Source organism: Dermochelys coriacea, chromosome 6, assembly GCF_009764565.3.
Source record: "Dermochelys coriacea isolate rDerCor1 chromosome 6, rDerCor1.pri.v4, whole genome shotgun sequence".
Lineage (NCBI taxonomy): Eukaryota > Metazoa > Chordata > Testudines > Dermochelyidae > Dermochelys > Dermochelys coriacea.
Window position 1 is genome coordinate 74,185,597 of NC_050073.1, and position 22,629 is coordinate 74,208,225.

At 40.0% G+C, this 22,629-nt stretch overlaps 1 protein-coding gene across 1 annotated transcript in view; it reads left to right on the forward strand.

Moving 5' to 3' along the window:
- Window positions 1-22,629, forward strand: part of AQR (aquarius intron-binding spliceosomal factor) — a 125,163-nt gene that overhangs the window by 26,711 nt on the left and 75,823 nt on the right. The window contains exons 10-17 of the mRNA XM_043516838.1: window positions 3,058-3,126; window positions 6,688-6,788; window positions 7,646-7,722; window positions 10,488-10,552; window positions 15,098-15,214; window positions 18,740-18,853; window positions 19,922-20,025; window positions 21,529-21,631. Of these exons, the coding sequence (XP_043372773.1) occupies window positions 3,058-3,126; window positions 6,688-6,788; window positions 7,646-7,722; window positions 10,488-10,552; window positions 15,098-15,214; window positions 18,740-18,853; window positions 19,922-20,025; window positions 21,529-21,631 (750 nt within the window). The remainder of the gene's footprint in view (window positions 1-3,057; window positions 3,127-6,687; window positions 6,789-7,645; window positions 7,723-10,487; window positions 10,553-15,097; window positions 15,215-18,739; window positions 18,854-19,921; window positions 20,026-21,528; window positions 21,632-22,629) is intronic.

The following is a 22,629-nucleotide window of genomic DNA, read 5'->3' on the forward strand; positions in this document are numbered from 1 at the left end:
GATTCGAAAAGTTAAAGCTTTATAATTGTTAAAACACAAATTGTTCACAAGTTGAAGTATAAAGTAAATATCCTTAGAGTTTAATTTAAGTTATTCTCAAGCAGCATTTTTCTTTCTTTGACTATTTGTATATTTCAGTGTACATTTCAGTGATGCAAATTATTTTTATTGGGTTATGTGTGTGTGGTGAATTGAACTTTTACAGATGTTTGCAGATACTATATTTAATCATTCCAAACCTACATGTATTGCACTAGGTGCTATAGAAATAGATTCAAATATAGTTTGTCCCCCAAAGATCTTACGATAAAATTAAGACAGGATCTAAGAAGTAATGACCAGAAGGAATGGGGGAGAGTGGTTAAGAGAAACAGTAATAAAAATTTGTTTACATACAGATATGTGCATAACTAGGTGGTTTTAATTTTTTTGTAAAAATATATTGCATGAAAACAAATAAGATAAATATTGGGTATCTTTGTTGTTCTTCTGCTTAGCTATTATGAGTTAACTTTTTTTCTCAGAGGCATCATCGTAAAAGTAGATCTTCAGGGCTGTGAAAGAGAACATGGTGGGAATTCATGGACTAATATGGGGAGGATGTTCCATATGCATAGCACAGTATGGAAGGAATTATGAAGGTGCTTGTGGGAGGAGACTGGAACTGGGAGCAAACTGGTGATGTAGGCTGGAATCTTAGATGGAATAGGGAACAAGATAAGTTAGAATAGTGGTTTAAGAAGGCATATGCTAAACTGTGGAGGTCTGAAAGGTCAAAGATAGAGTAGAGCCTCTCATACTTGACTAGAAAGAGGTCATTGGAGACCTTGGTGGAAAGCAGTTTCAGTGGAGGGGAAAGAGCAAAAACTAAATGGGTGGAGAGCAAGGGCAGAGTTGTAGATGGAGCATTCAGTAATTCTATAGATGGTGCATTAAGAAGAAGTTGGGTCAAGGGAGGATTTTTCAGATTTTGGGAAGACTATAAGAAGCTTCTATTATGAGTGAAGAAAAAACCCTCATCAGGTTGAGGAAAAGTATGAGGGAGTGAGTGGAGCAATGGGAGTCATAAGACAAATGAGTTTTTTGTGCTGCTACTAGGGTATGTGGAGGGGATAGTGAAAGGAAGGAAATGAGAGCATTCACAGTCGCTGATCATAGGGAGTGATTGGGATGGTCATGTCACATCTTGTCTATCTTCACTTTGAATTGCCAGCTCCATATAGCAGGAAGTCACCAGACAAACCTTGAAAAGTCACTCGATGTAGTTGTTGAAGGAGTCAAAAATAAGATTGACACCGAACAACATTTCCAGAGAATTCAACACCCAGATACACACCACATATACAGGCAAGTATAGTCACAAAATCATTCACAAGCAGCTCAATAGTGTTAATAAAATCCATTCCATGATCCACTTACTACATTCTGCTGCACACCAGAAGCAACTACAACGGTACACAGTCATCATCAGGAGGGTGCACTCTGCTCATTGGGAAGGAAACCTCAGCCCTCCGCTCATTTGGAAGGGCGCTCTGTATACTGCAGCACTGGTTGGCTGGGGTAGGTTAATTTCAGCTGAGCCTCCCTTTCTTGCCATCCTGGATTTGAGCTGACAGGTTAGTGAAAGGGAGAGCTCAGAACCATGGAGAAGAGGGCATTCGCCTGACCTGAGCTCAGCGCTGCAGGGAACCAAGAAATTAGATTTAAAAACAAAAATCTGCTAGCCAGACCCCTTCCCCCTTTTTCCAGGGTTTCATTTCTGAAAACAGTTGGGCAGCTAACCCCAGGCCAAGCCAGGGGAAGGAGTAAAGGGGAACTGAAATCAAGCTAGCTCCATCTTTGATCCTGTAGTAATGACTTCAATCCTGGAGGCACAGTGCCTCCCCTGCCTCATTGGGGCACATGGCCCTGTCTCATTCCATCAGAGTGGCTCTCCTCGCTGGCTAACCTGCCTCCCCCGCCCTGCCTACTTCGTTAGCCTTCTTTCCCTGCATAACAGGGTGTGCTATCTACTATGGAGCAGCAAGCAAGAGCACATTTGGGTAAAAACAAGCCCTAGCAAATGTGCTGCTCTCTCCAAAGTGTGCCAGGCTTTAATTACCCTCCACAAACTTCTTTTCCTTGCCTGCAGATTATAGTGATCTTAGCCCAAGAAGCCTTGGAATGCGTTTCTTTCTGAGGACATGCTCAATTGAGACGTAATTGACTTGGTGTGCAACAGAATGTAGCAAGAAGGGCATGGAATGGATTTTATTAACACTATTGAGCTGCTTGTGAATGATTTTGTGACTATACCTATTGGTGACTTCTTTCTCTGAATGTCACTGTAATTGGCAGTGAAAGTCGCTAGATTTGTCACTGGTCACTTTGACACTTATTTTCTTGCTAGGGAAACCAAAAAGTCACTAAACCTAGTGACAGTTGCTAAGTTGAACACACTGCTTTGAGTTAGTTAGGTAAAAGGGTTTCATGGATTAAATAGAAAACTTAAGTGTCTTGTACTGACAGAGGATTTGTGAAAGCAAACCAAAACAGAAAATTCCTAAAATAATTCAGGTTTCAGAGTAGCAGCCGTGTTAGTCTGTATTCGCAAAAAGAAAAGGAGTACTTGTGGCACCTTAGAGACTAACAAATTTATTAGAGCATAAGCTTTCGTGAGCTACAGCTCACTTCATCGGATGCATTTGGTGGAAAAAACAGAGGAGAGATTTATAAATCTCTCCTCTGTTTTTTCCACCAAATGCATCCGATGAAGTGAGCTGTAGCTCACGAAAGCTTATGCTCTAATAAATTTGTTAGTCTCTAAGGTGCCACAAGTACTCCTTTTCTTTTTTTAAAATAATTCAGTTAATGTTGTTAGATAGCATGGCATTGTGTAGAGCATAACTCTTTCTTAACTGTTTGAAATCTTCTAAATCTAGAATAGTTTGTGTATTTTTTTTTTATATGAAGGGTAGAGCCCATAAAGGTGTTAGGAATATGCTTGCAAGATAATATTTCTGTAAACAGATTTTAAATGCTCTAAGTTGACTTCTCTGTTTAATACCTTTGTAACAGGAAGTGGATTTGATCAGGGGTCAGGTGCAGCAGCTCATCTCCCTGCCAATGTGGATGGGCCTACAACCTGTAAGTATTTTATCACAAAAAATGGCAAAACACCTTCCAAAGAGTGCACAAGGCTTTAAGTATGAAATGTCCATGAACTTTAATGGAAGATTTATACTTTAAAATCCTATACAATGCTTTCAAAAAGAAATTCCTTTACGTTTGCCAAAAATTTCTCTTTACTTGATCTACCACATCCTTTTACAAAAATTAGTTTAATTGTATTATAGGCAGCAGGGATAGCAATTATTGCAGTTAAGGTTTCCTAATACTTTCCATTATGAGACCTGTTTTTGGTTGTTTGTAACTTTGTCAAACTTTAACCAGTTGGGTTGAGAGAGCTTCCATGCCACGCGTCTTATTAATAATAATTTTTAAATTCAGCAAAAACAAATCAACTGTTTCTCAGAACAAGCTCAGGGAAAAATGCATTGTTTTGACAATTTTAAAACATTCTTGTAATCATATGAAAAACTCTAGCACCTCCATGCTTTGGAACAGGGACTTGAAATCTGTCAGGGGAGATCACCCCTGGTGTCAGGAATGTGCTTTCTGCTTTCCCTGTGAAGAGGGCTCAGATCTGGCCAAGTTATGAACCTTGGAGAAAATCTCAGTTTACATATGCTCAGTAGGTACCTGTTACTGTGACTGCTAAATTCTCTGTAGACTCCATCTGTATGGAGCATGCTCCAGCTCTAGGCTGCACCTGAAGAGGCTAAGAAGGACCTTCCTTGCAGTTGCTTTGTCTGGCAGCCAGAGGGCCACTGTGGCAACAGGAACTGTAAGCAGAGACAGGTTTCAGAGTAGCAGCCGTGTTAGTCTGTATTCGCAAAAAGAAAAGGAGTACTTGTGGCACCTTAGAGACTAACAAATTTATTATAGCATAAGCTTTCGTGAGCCATGAAGTGAGCTGTAGCTCACGAAAGCTTATGCTCTAATAAATTTGTTAGTCTCTAAGGTGCCACAAGTACTCCTTTTCTGTAAGCAGAGAGAATGTCTCCTGTGTTGTTAATGCTCCCCTGCTGGCTTCCACTGGAATGCAGCCTGACTAGAATGCAGAGGAATGTGGGGGCGGGTGAGGGTGGTGGTGGGGTGATCGAGACTAGTGGATAGAACTGATGAAGAGAGTAAGAATTGAGTTAGGGATTGCGATATGCAGCTTAGTTGGGGGAGCTGGGTCTGGGATCAGGAACCAAGATGTGTGTGTATGTGGTGGGGACTGGAACTGGGGTGAGGAGCTGTGAGCTGACAGGGGGATGTGGATAAGGACTCACTGGAGAGGCTAGTGACAGAAGGGTTTGTAAGCATTAGATACCCTATCCTCAGAATCTGGAATAGAACCCAAGATTCCTGGGTCTCTGTTCCACTGCTGTCAGCAAGTAGCCCTGAAACACACTAGCAAAGTGTGTACCTAATCTCCCTATAGTGGTTCACACAGATGATGATAACCTATATACTATCTGACATGCTTCAGAGTAGCAGCCGTGTTAGTCTGTATCCGCAAAAAGAAAAGGAGGACTTGTGGCACCTTAGAGAGTAACATTTATTTGAGCATAAGCTTCCAGAAGCTACAGCTGAAGTGAGCTGTAGCTCATGAAAGTTTAACAGATGTATTTGAGCATAGTCTCTAAGGTGCCGCAAGTACTCCTTTTCTATATACTATCTGTTAACTTAAATGGCACAGTTCTGTGCCCTTGGTCCAAAGATTATAACCATACTGATGAACCATGTTGGAGTCAATGAGCTTTCACATGATGAAATTTCTCTTTCCAGTTTGCATTTTTTAAAAACCTAGGAAATTGCATGAAAAACCACCCTCTATATAATTGCAAAGTGAGAAAATCAGAAGTTAGGATAAGTCTGAATTAAGGTGGCGCATAACATCTTAAATTCTCACCCTTGCGTGTATGAATTATGGTAGTCCATGATCACGTACTATTTTTCCATAGGGGAAACTTTGCTTCTGGCATTTCTTAACTTTTGAGTGCTTGATTTTGCAACTGTAATGATTTTTTAATTGAATAAATATACTGAGCTAATGTGTATTACATACCTATGTCATTTTGTGAGATAAATGCAATTCTAACTAAAATCTTTTTCGGGTGTCCAAATGAGTTATTTCTAATTATTATAGCTAAGGATATCATGATCATTAATTCACTTTTATGTTCCTGTATGCTTCAATTGATCCTTGCACAGCTTAACTTTCTTTAATGAGCTTCTAGTACATTATGTCTCTTGTAATGAATGGTCTGTGATGGCTTTTACTTGATCTATTTTTTTTGTCTTTCCCAGGAAAAAAGTATTTGTGTATTTTGAAAAATTGTTTGTTTTTTTTAGAGACAAGGAAAGTTAATATACAATAGAGTATGGTGTTTTATTTTTTTCTTAATACAAACAATTGAAAATAACCACACAAAAAGAAGAAAATTCACTAAACAAGACATTACTATCTGGTGTGACAGGGTTGGGCCAGATGGCTACAGGAGAGTAATAGAAGGCAGATATATTAGCCCCAGGCTAAGTAGGTCCCTTTTCCCTGGGTAAGGTAACAGGGAAGGTTCCAGAACAATCAGGAACCTTCAGAAGACAATTAAGACAGGCTGATTAGAACACCTGCAGCCAATCAAGAAGCTGTTAGAATCAATTAAGTCAGGGTAATCAGGGCACCTGGGTTTAAAAAGGAGTTCACTTCAGTTTAGGTGTGTGTGAGGAGCTGGGAGCAAGAGGCACTAGGTGCTGAGAGTGAGAACGCGGACTGTTGGAGGACTGAGGTGTACAAGCATTATCAGACACCAGGAGGAAGGTCCTATGGTGAGGATAAAGAAGGTGTTGGGAGGAGGCCATGGGAAAGTAGCCCAGGGAGTTGTAGCTGTCACACAACTGTTCCAGGAGGCACTCTAGACAGCTGCATTCCACAGGGCCCTGGGCTGGAATCCAGAGTAGAAGGTGGGCCCGGGTTCCCCCCAAATCCTCCCAACTCCTGGTCAGACACAGGAGGAGTTGACCTGGACTGTGGGTTCAGTAAAATGGCCAAGCTGAGGGCTGCAGTGAAGCTCCAAGGCGAGCAAATCTGCTAATAAGCACAAGACCCACCAAGGTAGAGGAGGAACTTTGTCACACTGGTTATTAATTCATAAACCAAAAATACTCTGTGGGCTTCACTACTGCAGATCTTTCGATTAAGTCAATAAAAAGTAATCAGATTTTCAGTGTTTTTTGATAGTGAGGTTTTCTGTTGTTGTTTTTCTAAAAAATGTTTTATCCCAGGATGTGAATATTGGAAGATGAGTCTTTTCTAAAGACTCTCAACAGACAATCTAGGTCTGACTAATCAGTAGATCATTAATTCGTGCAATGTGTCTCTACCATGAAGTGTTAGTACCTTGATTGTATGAGGTACTACTTGAGAATAGGTTTGGGGAAACCTGATCATGTTGTTGGATGGCTAGTTTTAGATTTTTATTTGTGCATGGTGCTATATTTTTTTTTCCCCTTTCCTGCTAACTAAATTTTTATCCTGTATAACGAAAGGGAGTTCATAATTGTTTTTGGTGGCTAAATACCATTTCACCTTTTCAGGCACGTCTGGAACAAGAACTGAAAAAGACACCAAAGCTTAGAAAATTTTGGAATCTGATCAAGAAGAATGATGAGAAAATGGATGAAAAGACACGAATGCAGTATGTTATAGAAACATTTTTTATATTAAATTCAAAACATGTAATGTATTGCTAGTGGTTCAGTTTAGTATTCCTGAGATAAATCTGTTTGAATTAAATAGATCTTGGAGTGACAGAAATCAGCAGTTGATAGTGCACTGCTTCTGGACACAGCGTTATAGAACAACATTCCAGCAGATTATCCCATGTGAAATGTTTATAGGGGTTATTTATTGAATCATCGCCAATTAATCAACAGATTAACTAGATCTTAAAAAAATCTATATGATGAAAACCGAAAAAGAACATTTTAACATTCCATATAGTTGATGAATAAATGTTTCCCTTTCTCACAGATTTCAGAAATTATTTAAGCCTTATTGCTTACACTTAATGGTTTATTTTGAAGAAGTTTATGTATCCCTTACTCAGCAATATTAACTGTTCCAAACACTTTCATTCTGCTGTGCGTAAGATGCAGCATACATCTGTGATGCATCAATAGTTACCTGCTGTCTGCACTGCGATCACTTACTGGTACTTTCTTTGACTCAATGATAAAGTGGTAATCAGTGAGTGAGTTCTTTGCAGTAAAGTTACAAATGTTGGCTATGCTAACGGATAAGTCACTTTGATTGATGATAAGAGAAAATGATTGCTGACAAAAAATATCTTGGTTTTGCTGCTGCTGTTTTAAAAATGATGCGGAAGAGTTAAGGTACAATTTCAAAGTTCCCGGAAACAATTCTAGTAAAATAAACTTACCCTGGATATAAATTACATTCAGTTTAGAACCTCTTATGCTAATAAGGAATGTAATATACTTCTAGGCAGCATTTATGAAATATTAATGCTTTGATCCTATGTCTGATTTTTAGGGCATATCGAGAGAGAAGATTTCTTTCACAGCTCATCCAGAAATTTATCTGTGTGCTAAAATCAATACCCCACTCAGGTAACTTCATGTGCATGCATGTATATAATGTGTATGTATTTTTTTAGGTATCATTTAGAAGCTCCTATGGTGCTAAACCAACTATTAAGGCCACAATCCTTCCGTCAGATCCAATAGGTTTGGACATTTACTTCAGTGAGAAATTGTGTGGATATAGGATCTGCCTGCATGGATCTGTCTTCAGGGGGTTTAAATCTCTATTTTTTTTTTTTTTAAATAAAATAAATTGGAATGATACTTTACCGAGTTTCTTCTCGGTTGTAATAATATAAGAATGGTCATGCATGGTCAGACCAATGGTCCATCTAACCTAGTATCTTGTCTTCTGACATTGGCAGTGCCAGAAGCTTCAGAGGGAACAAAGTCCCAAGTTCAGCAAAGCATTTAGACAGGTGCTGAAGTTCATCACTGTTCAACAAAGGATTTGTGTCCCATTGACAATAGAATTTAAGCAAATACTTAAGTCCCACATTCAGCAAAGCACTTAAGTCCACAACATTAGCCTGCACTCTCAGTACTGTGGGGTTACAGTAAGGAGAACAAAAACATATATGAAAAGTGGGGTTTCATGTGTCTTCAGCAGAAAATTGGTCTGACAAGAAAATATGCATGCCCGATTTTGAAGGAAAATGTATTCCATTTGAAGGAAAATGCGCAGGGTTTAACACTGCTTCCTGTACAATAAAGGCTATTACTACAATTTCAGCATCAGCTTAGGCTATAGCTCCTTCAGGACCCCTGTTGTTAGTTTTGGAAAATGTTAGCTTGTAGTAGTGCATTAGGTTGCTATAAGACCAAAATTCCTAGCATCTGGAAGATACTAGAAAACTGGATATTCATTAATGCAGACCCAGTGCCCTCCTCTCTGGTGTGATTCTAAGAGTCTCCCCACAGACCTATTTGAGGCTCCTGTATGACTGCTCTGCTCATGCCTCCTTCATCTGGGTCAGCGTAACCCTTAGTGAATCATCTTGTAAAGCAGCAGGGAAAGTGGAAAAGATACTTCCTAAATCAATAACATTGACATCTGTCAGGGCTCATCTCTCAACCCTGTAATAATAAAATAAAATAAAAGTTAAAGCTATTTCATTTGAGAGTTTATTTTTAGAAAGGTTAGTCTTGGCCCCCTTTTTGGCCCATTTCTCCATGCCCTTATTCCCTTTTTATATTGTAGCCTTGTGATTGGTTTTATTTGTTTGTTATATTTTTAAATTTTTATTTTAATTATATTTTTATCTTGTGCTTATCTTGTATATTTTTATCTTAATACCTTAGCAGGAGAAGCTTCATTTAAATAAAACCTTATGATTCACAGCTGTGCTGTAGACTTGCTGTGTGACCTTATGTGTGTCGCTTAAGGCTGTTTTCTGCACCAATCTAGAGTGATCAAGCTTGATGCAGGGGGATTCCATGAGGCCTGGGGGAAAGAATCTTCCACTATACATTCCAAGCTGTGGCTGCTGCTGCAGCCGTTTCCATTCCAATGTCCTTGATTTGTCAAGGGGCAAAATCTATTGGATTTGTATAATAGTGGATCCATTGACTTTGGTCCTCCCTGGCCAACCGCTGTCAACCTCCAAACATAGCTGCTATGCAGAGCCATTCAGGTAATCCTCTTGAAGCAGGGTTCCAGAATGTCCCCGATCCTATGCATGCTTCTGTAGCCTCCGTGCACTGGTTTCACACCGCTTTTCTTACCTACATATTATGGAAATGCAGTTGTATTATCTTATGAGAGTGCATTGCCACTGTATGCATATGTTTATTATACAGTCAGGCTAGGGGAAAGGACTTAAAGGTGACTGGTCCAAGGATAACTTGCATCTCAAATTTAATTATCAAACAAAATGTTTTCTCCAAGTGAAATCTAGTTTCTTATTTTGCTGTCCTTTATTACTTCTGAATGTTAACTGTGCCCTATATTGGATAGCCAAAGTTTGCTTTCAGGCACTGGGAAGCCCAGTGGGTGCTCTGTGCTAAAGTTGAGTATACTTGCTAGTTCTGAATAGCAGGTCTTTCAGCCCAGGAGTCTTAAGAAGATATCTGTTTTGCTGCTTATTGTTTGTTCTTCCTCTACTTCCTAGTGCGACTCAGAGTCTTAGGATCCATAATTGAGCTCTACTAGGTAATTCCAAAAATCAGAACTGACTGCTTTGAAATTGTAAAGGTCTTTAAAAATTCTTGGCCATGACTTTTATTTAAAAAAAAAAAAAAAGTGACTAGTGACTTTAGGAGCCTCAATTTTGCATGCTCAGGTTTGAGATACTGTAGAGGCCTAATTTTTGGAGAGTGGGTGATCAGCATTTTGGAAAATCTGGTCCCTTCATGGTGTGTTAGATTGGCCAATCTTAAATTGAGGCACTCAAACTCACTAGTTATTTCTGAAAACCTTGGCCTGTGACTTCATTAAATCTGAAAATCTATTTTGGTTTTGGGGGAGCATTTCAGAGTACTGGAAGAATGAGCCAGTAATTTTATTAATCTAATACAGATTAAATGCTAAGAAACATTAATATTTGCAGCATTGTTGTAGCCATGTTGCTCCCCAGATATTAAGAGAAGAGGTGGGCGAGGTAATAAAGATGTTACCTCACCCACCTTCTCTCTAAGAAGTGTTAATTATTGGCTAATAGCCGTGTTGCTGTGGGAGCTTCAGTTTTTTAGCTCTTGTTTAAATGTGATATATTTATAATTTTTGAAGTGTGGTGGAACAATGATGTTGAATAAATGATGAGCTGCAGGGATTTTTTGTTTTTTGTGCCTAGGTCCTCTTTCCATGGACAAAGTTCATTACTGTGAAAGATTCATCGAACTCATGATAGATCTAGAGGTAAGATATTGTCTCTCCAAAGCATTTCCTTTTGGAGAGAACATACTAGTCCAGATGGAAATGGGTTCAATCTCCAGGTCTGGAGGGAACAAAATTTTCAAATGTATTACTAAATCTGGCTGTAAAAAGCCTAGCGCATGTTGTCCTGTGCACTGACACAGACTTGCCAAACCAAACCTCTTCATGCAGTAGTCCACAATTTGCACTGGTGAAACATATCCTCAGTTTAAAATGGGGTAAGCTGCACCCATGCAAACAGTGGCTTTGCCCCCCTATAGTTAGGGGTTTGCCCCATGGTAGCTGCACAGGCGACTGATGACTGCAAGCAGGGCCGATTGCCAGTGTGTGCAAGTGTAGAACTTAAACTGCCCAAAACAAGTAGACACTGATTGGAGCAGAGGCAATAATTCTGGAAAACAACAAGAATGTTATAAGGTTTGGATCCATTACAAGAGCTGTGCTCTTAATGTACCTTGGGCCATCTAAAACATTGGATTGCCAATTGCAGCCTCAGAAAGCCCAGGTAATTTCCTTTATTTAAAAAAAAAAAAAAAAAAAAAAAAGCTGCCTGAAAGGCTGTCCAACAAGACTTCAAAATCAGTGAGAAGTTTGCAAGCACTGATTTAGAAACTTCAATCTGCAACTGATGTGTGAAACCAATGAGTCTTTTTGGAAGAGGTATTGACTGCATCTGTTAACACCATGATTAAATGATGATTCATTAAACTGCAGTGGTCTTGGCACTAGAGCAGTAGTCTCCAACCTTTTTACGCCCAAATTCACTTTTTGAATTTCAAGCCAATCCAGGATCTACCCCGCCCCTTCCTAGATTCCACGCCCCTTCCCCGAGGCCCCACTCCGCTCACTCCATTTCCCCCCCACCGCCACTTGCTCTACCCCACCCTCACTCACTTTCACCAGGCTGGGATATGGGGGTTTGGGCTTGGGACGGGGTGCAGGCTCAGGGCTGGGGCTGAGGGGTTTGCGGTGTGGTTGTGGGATCTGGGCTGAGCCTGGTGTAGGGGCAGTGAGGGATGCAAGCTCTGGGAGGGAATTTGGGTGCAGGAGGGGGCTCTGGGCTGGGGAAGAGTATTGGGGTGCAGGAGGGGGTGTGGGCTCTGGGAGGAAATTTGGGTGCAGGAGGGGGCTCCAGGCTGGGGTAAAGTGTTGGGGTGCAGGAGGGGGTACAGGCTGTGGGAGTGGGCTCAGGGCTGGGGTTTGGGGTGCAGCCTCCCTCTGGGCAGCACTTACCTCCGGTGGCTCCTGTTGGTGGCGCAGCGTGGCTGCTGCTAAGGCAGGCTCCCTGCTATTCTGGCCCCATGCTGCTACAGGAAGGGGCCAATGTGCCCCTGCGACCCCTGGGAGGGGACTGGGAGCATGTGGCTCCGTGTGCTGCCCCTCTCTGCAAGCACTGCCCTCATAGCTCCCATTGGCCAGAGCTCCCCGTTCCTGGTCAATGGGGGCTGCGGAGGGAGACCCCTACCCCTCCACCCCTGGGACTGCGCTGGCTGCTTCCGGGAGCGGTGTGGGGCCGGCAGGGAGCCTGCCATAGCGACAGCTATGGTGCACCACCGGTATGAGCGAAGATGAACAGACGCCTTGTGCTACTGAAGTCAATAGAAGTTTTGCAATTGACCGACTTGAATTGGGGTTAGGATTTTCACATCAACATCTGCTGTGTTCATGACAAGCTTGATAGGCAGAGAAAAACACTGCTTTGTCAAAGAACCTTTCCTTGGGTGGGATTACAGTTGGTTTGGTTTCCCTCACTGGTTGTAATAGGAAAATGTAGTATATTGATCTTTCTGTGGATACAGTGGATGCTGCTTAATAGCAACCCTGATATTAACATCTTCTGGTTAATAGCAACATTTTGCTGGGAACCGGTCCATCATTGACTTTAGTGGGATTTGGATTTTGGCAATAGCATGCCACTTATTGAGAACTCTCTTTTTTGGAAGATATGCCTCTACTGCAGGCAGGTTTATAGGGCTGCAGCCAGGGAAGGAAGCTCTGGGATGTGCCTTCAATGGCTGCAGCCCCTCAAACCTTCCTGCATTTGCGGACTACACAGGAAGTAAGTGGCTGGGATTCCTGCATCCCTGCCCAAAGGGGGGACCCCCTCTTGGAATCCAAGCTGGGAGGGAAGGCTATGGGCAGGGCAGCAGCTTAGATGCCTGTGCTTTCCATGGGAAGTGGTGGTCCAGGGGGGTCCACAGAGCTGTATGGCGCATATCTCTGCTCTCGTCCTGCCCACGTCCCAGTGCTTCCTTCCCTGGCTATAGCCCCACAAACCTGCCCTTCTGCTTATTGGCAACTGTTGGATAATGGCAACTTTTTGCTGTCAACTGAGGGGTTGGCTAATAAGTAGCATTTACTGTAGTGTAAAGTTCACAATGTCCACTTTTTTTTTACCATCTGTGTGCTGTTTCAGAATGTAGCTAGCAAAATGATACCTTGGTTAACTGTAGGAGGGAAATTCAGAGGAAAATTCGAATTGTAAATTCCTTTAATTTTTAGTTGTACTTACAATTTTTATGCTTCTGTTAATGTATTTATAGTCATAGCAAATTAACTAATCATTTGAGCTATCAAAAAAAGCCATAATTTACTCTATTACTATAGCCAAATTACTTCAGAAATTAAGAATTTTTTGTTTCCCTGCCACAAAAGCAGTACAGTATATTGTAAAACAACCCAAGGGGGCAGTGAGGTTCTATAAAATATGATCTCTGCAAATACTGGAGATGTGACATTCTTCTGGGTTTCTCTAGTGCAGCTACTTGGAAAATTAAAAGGCATTAGTTCACACATCAGTGATGCTGATATAGTTTCACTATGAATAGTAGGTTTATTTTAAATTACTTCAACTTCATTAAACTCTGTAAAGATCATGATGGTGGCACTTACAGAAACCATAAGTACAGGTGATTTAGTGTTTGATACAGGAATATAAGTGTTAACTGGCCGTTTGCTAAAAACCCTAGTTTCCTAGGATCATAGTAGTTAGTAACAAAAGACTAATTAGATCATCCAGGCCAGGCCACCCCTTTGAAAGTACAGGGCACTGTCCCCGGAGAAAAGACATTTTTATTAAAGCTAATGTTTAAAATCAAGTTTACACACGTTAAGAAGGAGGGTACTGTACATCTGGGGTCAGGCTTGAGTTATGAGATTACAAGTATCAGTTACAAGATTCACAAGATACATTCATAGTACATAACCAGCATAGACCCAGATTGGGGTACAATGCTGGATCTTAGCCAAAAGGCCAAGAAGCAGTAAATTTAGTGTCTGCTATCTCTACTATGTGTACAGAGTTCGAGTTCAAATCATTTGTGAAGCTTGCTGTGCTGCTTGGAACTGGCGAACTAGAAACTAGCTATAAAAAGCCATCGTATTCTTTTTTCTCTGTAGCATGTCCCATGTGAGTGGAGTATTTTTACATACATTTTAGGTCTTTCTCCCCCTCTGCCCCCCGCAGGGCATTTCATATTAAATTACATCCATTACAGTTGAATCTAAGTTATTTGGCCATTCTGCCACTTGCAAATGATATGTTTTTGAAGAAAACTGTAGTGGTTTGACTGATGGCTTTTTTGTGTGTGTGTGACTATGAATGACAGTTATTACATTACTTACTGCAGTGACATACTGTTTCCTTCCCCCCCGCCCCCCCATTCTGATTACTTAGTAGTGGTAACTACATTCTGGCTGCTTCAATTCTATCTGTATTTTCAATTGAGTATGGTATTCTTCATTTCTTGTCCTAAACTGTTACTTAATAGGTGCTGTTAAACAGCTGCAATAATATACAAAAGTAATATCTGTATTTCAGTGGTGGGAGTGAAGTCATTTCTCTTTTCCCTTACATCAGGGAAGATTTTAATAAGGCTTAAATAGTTTAATGTGTGAAAAATTCTGAGATCCATTGTTTTCAGTAAACTTTGATGGAATGATTATTATTTTATTATAGTTAGCGAATTACATTTACTGATATTGATGTCATGAGAAATACAAGTCTTGAATATTATTTGAATTTAAAAATAAAATATGCACACAAAATATAAGGGAATGACTCAGCTTTTACATTTTAAAAAATGTTCTCAAAAAAGCGTCTTTGCATTGTACAACAGATATGAAGGTCAAGGATATCGTTAATAAAATAATTGCTTCTTTGCCCTGCTACTCAAATACAAAATACAAATAATCAAACAAATCAAATACACCTCAATAGTGAGGTGTGCATTCTGAGCCCTGATCCTGTAAAAGGCTCCACCCTCATGGATTCATATACCTGCACAAAATCCACTCACTTAAACAGGAATCAGCACAGGTGAATTGCATTCTAGGATAGATGTCTCTGGGAGGATTCTCTTTTATGTAAATAACCATCACCATCTGTTGATGCAGGACTGTCCTGACCCGCCGTCTTAAAATGCAGAGAAGATATATATATATACACACACACACACATATGGAAAGCCATGGGTTTCAAAATCATGTATGTTAAGACTATTATTAATGCCAAGTTATTTATTCTAGGCCTTGCTTCCCACACGGCGGTGGTTTAATACAGTATTAGATGACTCCCACCTTGTTGTTCATTGTTACCTCTCTAGCCTTGCTAAAAGGGAAAAGGAGGGCCATCTCTTCTGCCAGGTGAGTTTTGATCTTACTGAAGAGAGCGCTTCAGTTCTGAAGCAGCTCAAAATATTTGCTGCCTCTTCTCATGTTATCTGTCTTTGCTGAAAATGGTTACTTTGTGTCACGTTTTTTGGAAGTAAACTAAAAATTGGATTATTATTGAGTAGACTTTGTGCACAGATTTATTTTAAATCCTCAAAACATTATTTTTGCATTACCTATGTATGTGTGTGTTTATATCCTTGTCTCTGTGTTTTGAGCAGTTTTTAAAACAGTCTACATAACATTCACCCAATGTGTCCTAACACAGATAAAACAATAATCAGTTTAAATCTTCTGCTGTATTTGTGACCTCAAATTTTCTTCTGCCCAACTCAGTCCTCCCCAGAAGCCATAGGAAATGAATGGTTTATGGAGCATGCCCTGAAGTTCAACAGTTTAGGCTACTTTAGACCAAAGGCAGAATGGGATGAGGGCAGTCTGCCCTAGCGGCTGGAGTGGGCAGTAGGCCTAGCAGCCGGAGCCAAAGCCAAGGGTAAAACCGGAAGGCAGAAACTGGGTACCAGACCCAAGAGTTGAACTGGAGTCCATAATCAGGAACAGGAGCTGAGGGTCAAACTGGAGGTCAGGAATTGTAGTGAGCAGGGCATCAGCAAGGAGGGTTTCAAGGCAGGGCAGGACAGAGGAAAGGCTGAGTGCTAGGCTGGAGTGGGCACAGTGGTGGGAATAGCATTGAGAAGCTAGTGAGCTGCTGCTGCTGGCTTAAGAGTTGGCCTGCTGGCCTCTGCAGCCAATCAAGTTGTATAACTAGTCAGGCCGCCAGCTGCAGGCTGCCTGTACTGATGGAGACTGGCTCTGCTGCAGGCCCTGATTCCTGATAGCTGGGGAGTGAATTCCAAAACTGACAAGGCTTCATGAACATCCTACTAAATTTGACATTAGAATCACGTTATTCTAACTGCCGTCCTTCTTTTCTTTTAATGTGCTGACAAGGTCTTAGCAGTTAATATTTCACAAACTGGTAGTTGTCAATGTTTTACACCATCAGAAAACTGGTAAAGAAAACATTTCTAAATTTAATAGGCTAGCAACTGTTAAAATCAAGTCCAACTTGAAATGAAAAAGGACCTGGTAACCAGAATGATGTGAATTTTTTTTCTGCTCATGTCCTTTATCTTGAAGTCTGTCAAAGCTAGAAAGGCTTGAGTCCTCTTGATATATTTTGATACGGTATCCCACAGTATTCTTGCCAGCAAGTTTTAGTAGTATGAGCTGGATGAATGGTCTAGAAGGTGGATAGAAAGCTGGTTAGATCGTTGGGCCAGTATCAAGCGGAGTGCCCCAAGGGTCGGTCCTGGGGCCAGTTTTGTTCAATATTCTTCATTAATGATCTGGAAGTTGGCATGGACTGCACCCTCAACAAGTTTGCAGATGACACTCAACTGGGAGGAGTGGTAGATACACTGGAAGGTAGGGACAGGATACAGAGGGACCTACACAAATTAGAGGATTGGGCCAAAAGAAATTTGATGAGATTCAACAAGGACAAGTGTAGAGTCCTGCACTTAGGATGGAAGAATCCAGTGCACCACTACAGACTAGGGATCAAATGGCTAGGCAGTAGTTCTGCAGAAAAGGACCTAGGGGTTACAGTGGACGAGAAGCTGGATATAAGTCAACAACGTGCCCTTGTTGCTGAGAAGGCTAACAGCATTTGTATAGGTAGGGGCGTTGCCAGCTGTTCGAGGGACACGATTGTTCCCCTCTATTGGACATTCGTGAGGCCTCATCTGGAGTACTGTGTCCAGTTTTGGGCCCCACACTACAAGAAGGATGTGGAAAAATTGGAAAGCGTCCAGCGGAGGGCAACAAAAATGATTAGGGGACTGGAACACATGATTTATGAGGAGTGGCTGAGGGAACTGGGATTGTTTAGTGTGCAGAAGAGAAGAATGAGGGGGGATTTGATAGCTGCTTTCAGCTACCTGAAAGGGGGTTCCAAAATGGATGGATCTAGGCTGTTCTCAGTGGTAGGAGATGACAAAACAAGGAGTAATGGTCTCAATTTGCAGTGGGAGAGGTTTATGTTGGATACTCGGAAAAACTTTTTCACTATGAGGGGAGTGAAGCACTGGAATGTGTTACCTAGGGAGGTGGTGGAATCTCCTTCCTTTGAGGTTTTTAAGGTCAGGCTTGACAAAGCCCTGGCTGGGATGATTTAGTTGGGGATTGGTCCTGCTTTGAGCAGGGGGTTGGACTAGATGACCTCCTGAGGTCCCTTCCAACCCTGATATTCTATGATACTCTATTTTCAGGACCAGTATTTGTAGCAGTTGTCCTGCACCACTCATAAGTGAGTGAAATTTGATCCTCTCATTTTCAGCTGGATTGCCTTGCCTTCATAGCAAATTCCATTTGTTACCTGGATGTATCCAGATATAGTCTTTCTGTTGATAGGAGGAGCTTTGCCCTCCAGAGGTGCTGTATGGGGTTTACGTTCTTTTTAAAGAAAGGTTCCTTCTGTGGCCAAAACAGGCTAGCCAGTAACCCCTTAGTATATAGCAGTACAGTCAGTGTGCCAGGCCTCTGCATCTATGCAAACAGTGTGCCAGCAGTTTCAAGAAGTTCTTGCTTATTTTAATCTAATTTAATTTTCTTTACTAAAGGGGTGGTTATGATTGCAGTGCAGCATTCAAAAATTAATTCTACTTTTTCATTGTGATACTGTTGAAGCAAACCCTACCAGATTATACCTCATCACTTCATGGCAGATTGTTTTTATTTCTTTCACTTGTTATGCATGTATTGCAGGCACTAGAACTTCACTTTATGTACTTGAAGTTATTTGTTGTTAAGATGTTCTCTGCAGCTTTATCTCATGGCAGTTAAGCTAAATTCCCTATGTAACTAGTCTCAACTTCAACTCTTGGCAGCTCCTACGAGAATTTCCTTGATTAAAAAGCTAATCAATAATTATTTTAGTCTCTTAAGAGATCACTTCCATGGTATACCTTTATTTTGTGGTTGGAACTGTAGCCTTAGCATTCCTGTGTGAGATATTGTCACTTTTGAAGTTAATTGTGCATACATGTGGAACATTGCATTGTACATGTATCGAGTGGTATTTGAATAGTTTTTTTATTTGCATGTATAGCCTTTTTACAAGAATTAGTATGAATGGCATTCAGTGTAATGTGTCGGTGGCCATGTGGATGTAAATTCAATATAGGGGTGTCTATATGAAATATTTTACAACTTTCTGCATACAGAGATGGGTATTATGACCATTGCTAGGACTTTCTTAAACTGTAGATAGAATCTCCATTTAAAATTTGTTTCAAGTTATTTTTGGCTAATGCACAAAACATATAACTGATCAGTGCATGTATATTTCTCTGTCTAGATTATTGGTACCTTGTAGGATATATATACACATTATCTGAAGTTCAGATGTTAGGTTCCATCTCTTCCCCAAGGTTTTATATGGTAGTTGCTGATCCCATTCTCATACGTCACTAATTTATATGTATCGTGTTTCAGCTTTTAGACATGCTTAAATTCTACACCGGCTTTGAAATTAATGACCAGACTGGGAATGCTTTGACAGAGAATGAGATGACTACAATTCACTATGATAGAATTACTTCCTTACAGGTAGGCAAACACTGGGTTTCACTTTTAATGTATTTTTTAAAATATAATTTGCAAGTAAGGTGGTGATTCTGGTCTTTCCAAAAAGAAATATCTTGCTTTTTTCTGCTGTATTAAAGGAATGGTGCTAGTCTTTCAGTTCCTATCTTTGCATAGTTTTGTTCAAAAATATTCTGAAGAACTTCACATAACACACACTTCGAATTGCATGAGCAGATAAAAGAGCAATTAGCCTGTGTGTGTGTGTGTGTGTGTGTGTGTGTGTGTGTGTGTGTGCAGAGAACCCAACTAAAGTGACAGTCAATATTAGTAAGTCTATTATCTGCTTCAGCAAAACAATACCACCTCCAGTTTTGATCTTTTCAACTCATTAACTAAAAAGGGTCAGTCTCCATAAGACTTATTTGTGTGGGAAACCTAGGTGCAGGAGGAAGTGGTATTGATTATGCAATAGATGTCACTTTTCCCCAGAATAAGTACTCAGCATACTGCTGCTAATAGTGCTGTCTTTCAGGTGAGATATAAACCAAATCCTGACTACCTGTGGTCATTATGGGACTTTTCACAAGAGCGTTATGCATGTTTCACATGGTGCTAATTAGGACTGTGAAGAGATTTCTTTTTGGGTTTTCACAGCAGTTTTGAATTGCACCTCCGGAGGTTCACTGAAATTTTCACGTCTTTTAAAGTTCAGAGTTAGATGAACTTTGGTGAGTGAAATCCCCGAGTTTCACAACCTTGTCAGTCTCTACCAAAATTTCATTACTGCCAATTAGGAGGCTATTGTAATGCCAAAACATCTAGTGTTTATCAGACATGTTAGAAAAATAAATACATCTAAGAAGAACAAGAATAGTAAGTCACATGTACTAAGCAGAAAAATAGTTGCTTTTTCATTATTTTTACTCCAATAGTGCCCACTCTATGCTAGGTGCTGCACAGAGAAAGGTGGAGTTCTTACATGTTCATGCTCAGGGTCTTTTTATTATTAAACTCTTGTCAGTGCAATCCCTCCCTCCTCCCTGAAAACGTCAATTTAACCTTTCATTAAATTTTGGGGGGCTTTTCTAGAGAGCAGCTTTTGCACATTTCCCGGAACTATACGATTTTGCACTTTCAAATGTGGCAGCAGTGGACACTCGTGGTTCGTTGGAAAAGCTGTGTGGACCCCTGAGGTAAGTCATAAAGATGGAAATTCATTTCTTCTGTTTCAAGTTTATTTATCTCCATTGTTTGATGCTAGTCTTCTAGCCTTTTCATGTATACTGTAGTAATTTGACATTGCAAATTATGACTCCTGGTTTGAAGAAGACATTTGGGGTTGGGTCTCTTGGGTTCTGCTTCTGACTTGCTGGGTAACCTTGGGCAAATCATTTGTGCTTCAGTTTATTCATTTGTGGAACCTAGTACATAGACTACTTGCCACATCTGGGTGTGGTGAAGTTTATTTTATTATTGCTGGGTTGCTACTTTCTGCTTGTAAAGTGCATCTTTCCCTTAATTCTGATCTCTGGGTAGAGTGAAAGAAACACCATCAATTTGAAATCTAGTCATTTTAAAAGTAGAAGAGTTAATAGATTTTGGAACTATACATGCCCCTGAGTTGTCCTGCCATTTTTTATGGCTTTACAATAATTCAGGTTTTCCTGATGATGATTTCAAAATGGTTTTTCTTTACTTATTGCTGCATTAAAGACCCACAGAAATCACTGGGGGAATTTGAGTTGGAGCCACTCCTTCTCCCAAAGTTCTGCCAAGTGCATAAAATAAAGAAACAGGGAAAAATAGAAATGCTTTTCACTAATCTTAGTTACAGATCAAATATTTTCATACAAGTAACAGTGTATATATTTGCTGTAGTTAAAATAGTTATTCTGTAAGTTGACTGGGTGTGCCTTTATGCCTGCTATTATAACAATTCTTAATGCAGTTCTGGGATCTCTGATACTATAGGATAGGTTAAACTGCTTTCTTTCTGCCTGTCTTGTCATTCTGTAAGTTTTCCCACTATTTAGTTTTAGTAAAACTAACAAAAACAATAGCAGTAGCAATGAACAAAAAAAAATCTTCTCTTGAACTACTTGTTAGAATTGGCTTTCTCCTGTTCAAACATAATAGCCTCATCTTGAAAAATGTAGACCTTTTCTAGACTAACGTTTAAAAGTGTGATATTAGCATGTATTAGCTAACATGCAAACACATTTTAAAAGTCTAATGTGGACAGGTACTCTGCCTTTAACATACAGACTCTACCCTGGGCTTTAGCTTGACCACTTTAGCAAATATTAAAGGCGGTGTGTCTTGTCTGTTCAAATATATCTGAATATATATGGAAATGAAAATCTTAGCTGGAAGTTCTGATTGTGTTTCCTATTTTTGTATCTGAATTCTTTATGAATGGTGTGCTGTATCTGTTGTTATTTCTTAGTCACTTTCTGTAGTGTAAATGTTGTGTTGATTTCCTCTAGGCAATTACTAGGTAAAGCAACTAAATAAAAACTTTACGTAACTTTTAAGGCTCTCTAAGGTTTTTTCTTGATAGTTTTACAGATCAGGTAACACAATCAAGTCGTCTTCATTTTTATTTATTTATTTTTTTTGTTAACAGCAGTTTTTATAAAATGTAAAAAAATCACTCAGTGGCTTTTGTATTTCCTCCCTCCCCCCATATTATGCAGCCCAAACACACTCCACCAGGTGGCATCATACCTCTGCTTGTTACCGGCTCTACCTGAAGGGGAAGATACAAGCTATGACAAAGAATTTCTGCTAGAATTACTGGTAAAGCACACACATGCTAATTAAATTTATCACCTATGTTTTTTCTTGCAAGAAGGCTTGCATTCACTTCCTAAAATTGAATAAAATCACAGCAATTGCAGCTCTAATGCTGCCAACCACATGATGGCTTTCACAGTTAGGAGTGCCTTATGAACTACAGCAGTATGATGACTGAGTGAGTTGGAAACAGATGTGAATTCAAATCTAGTAATTAATGACTAATCTTCAAACAGGGAAAAAGATGACTTAGGAAATATGGCTCCTCTGGTAAAGTGGTGGTGTGTCTGAACAGTGGCAACTTTAGAGGACTGTTACCAGTGTTTCTTCAGCAGTTGCTTAAGCTCCCCATATCATGAAAGTTGTTACAACATGTGTAGGTGCTTGCATTATACCTGCGTCCTTAGTTATTTAGACCTTTTTAAAATATAATTAGGCTGTGATTGATTTTTTTCCCCAGTGCTGTCTAGAGGGATTTAGACATTCCGTTCCGATAAATTAAAGTGAGAATTGAGCATTCAGATCCCATAGACAGGTTTGAAAATCTCCACATGAGTATAGAAATGGGGGGAAAAATTCACTTGAGTAGATATTGATCTGAGCAAGGGACTCTAACCTGTGTTGTAATGATGGGATGCTCCTCAACATATCCATTGTTCCATCTCCTCTTCGAAGGCTGACTTTGCTGTAGCTGATCATATTTTAAAATTATTTTGAATATTTTCTTGATGTTGTTGTATGAGCAGTTTTAAGTCAGATTGTGAACTGATCCTCCTGCTAATACAAAGCCTGTTCAAACAGGATGCAGTGGTATCGGATAAATTTTTCTGTTTAGGCACTGGATATAAATATTTATTGCTGAGTATAAAGTATCAGACTTAACTGCTATAGGCAAACATTGGTGTTCAGAAAAAATATAGTGAAAATTTGTTTCATCTTCAGTTTAAATTTTAACCTTGTGAGGGAAATTTGACTACATATTTTCAGCCATTTCATACCTT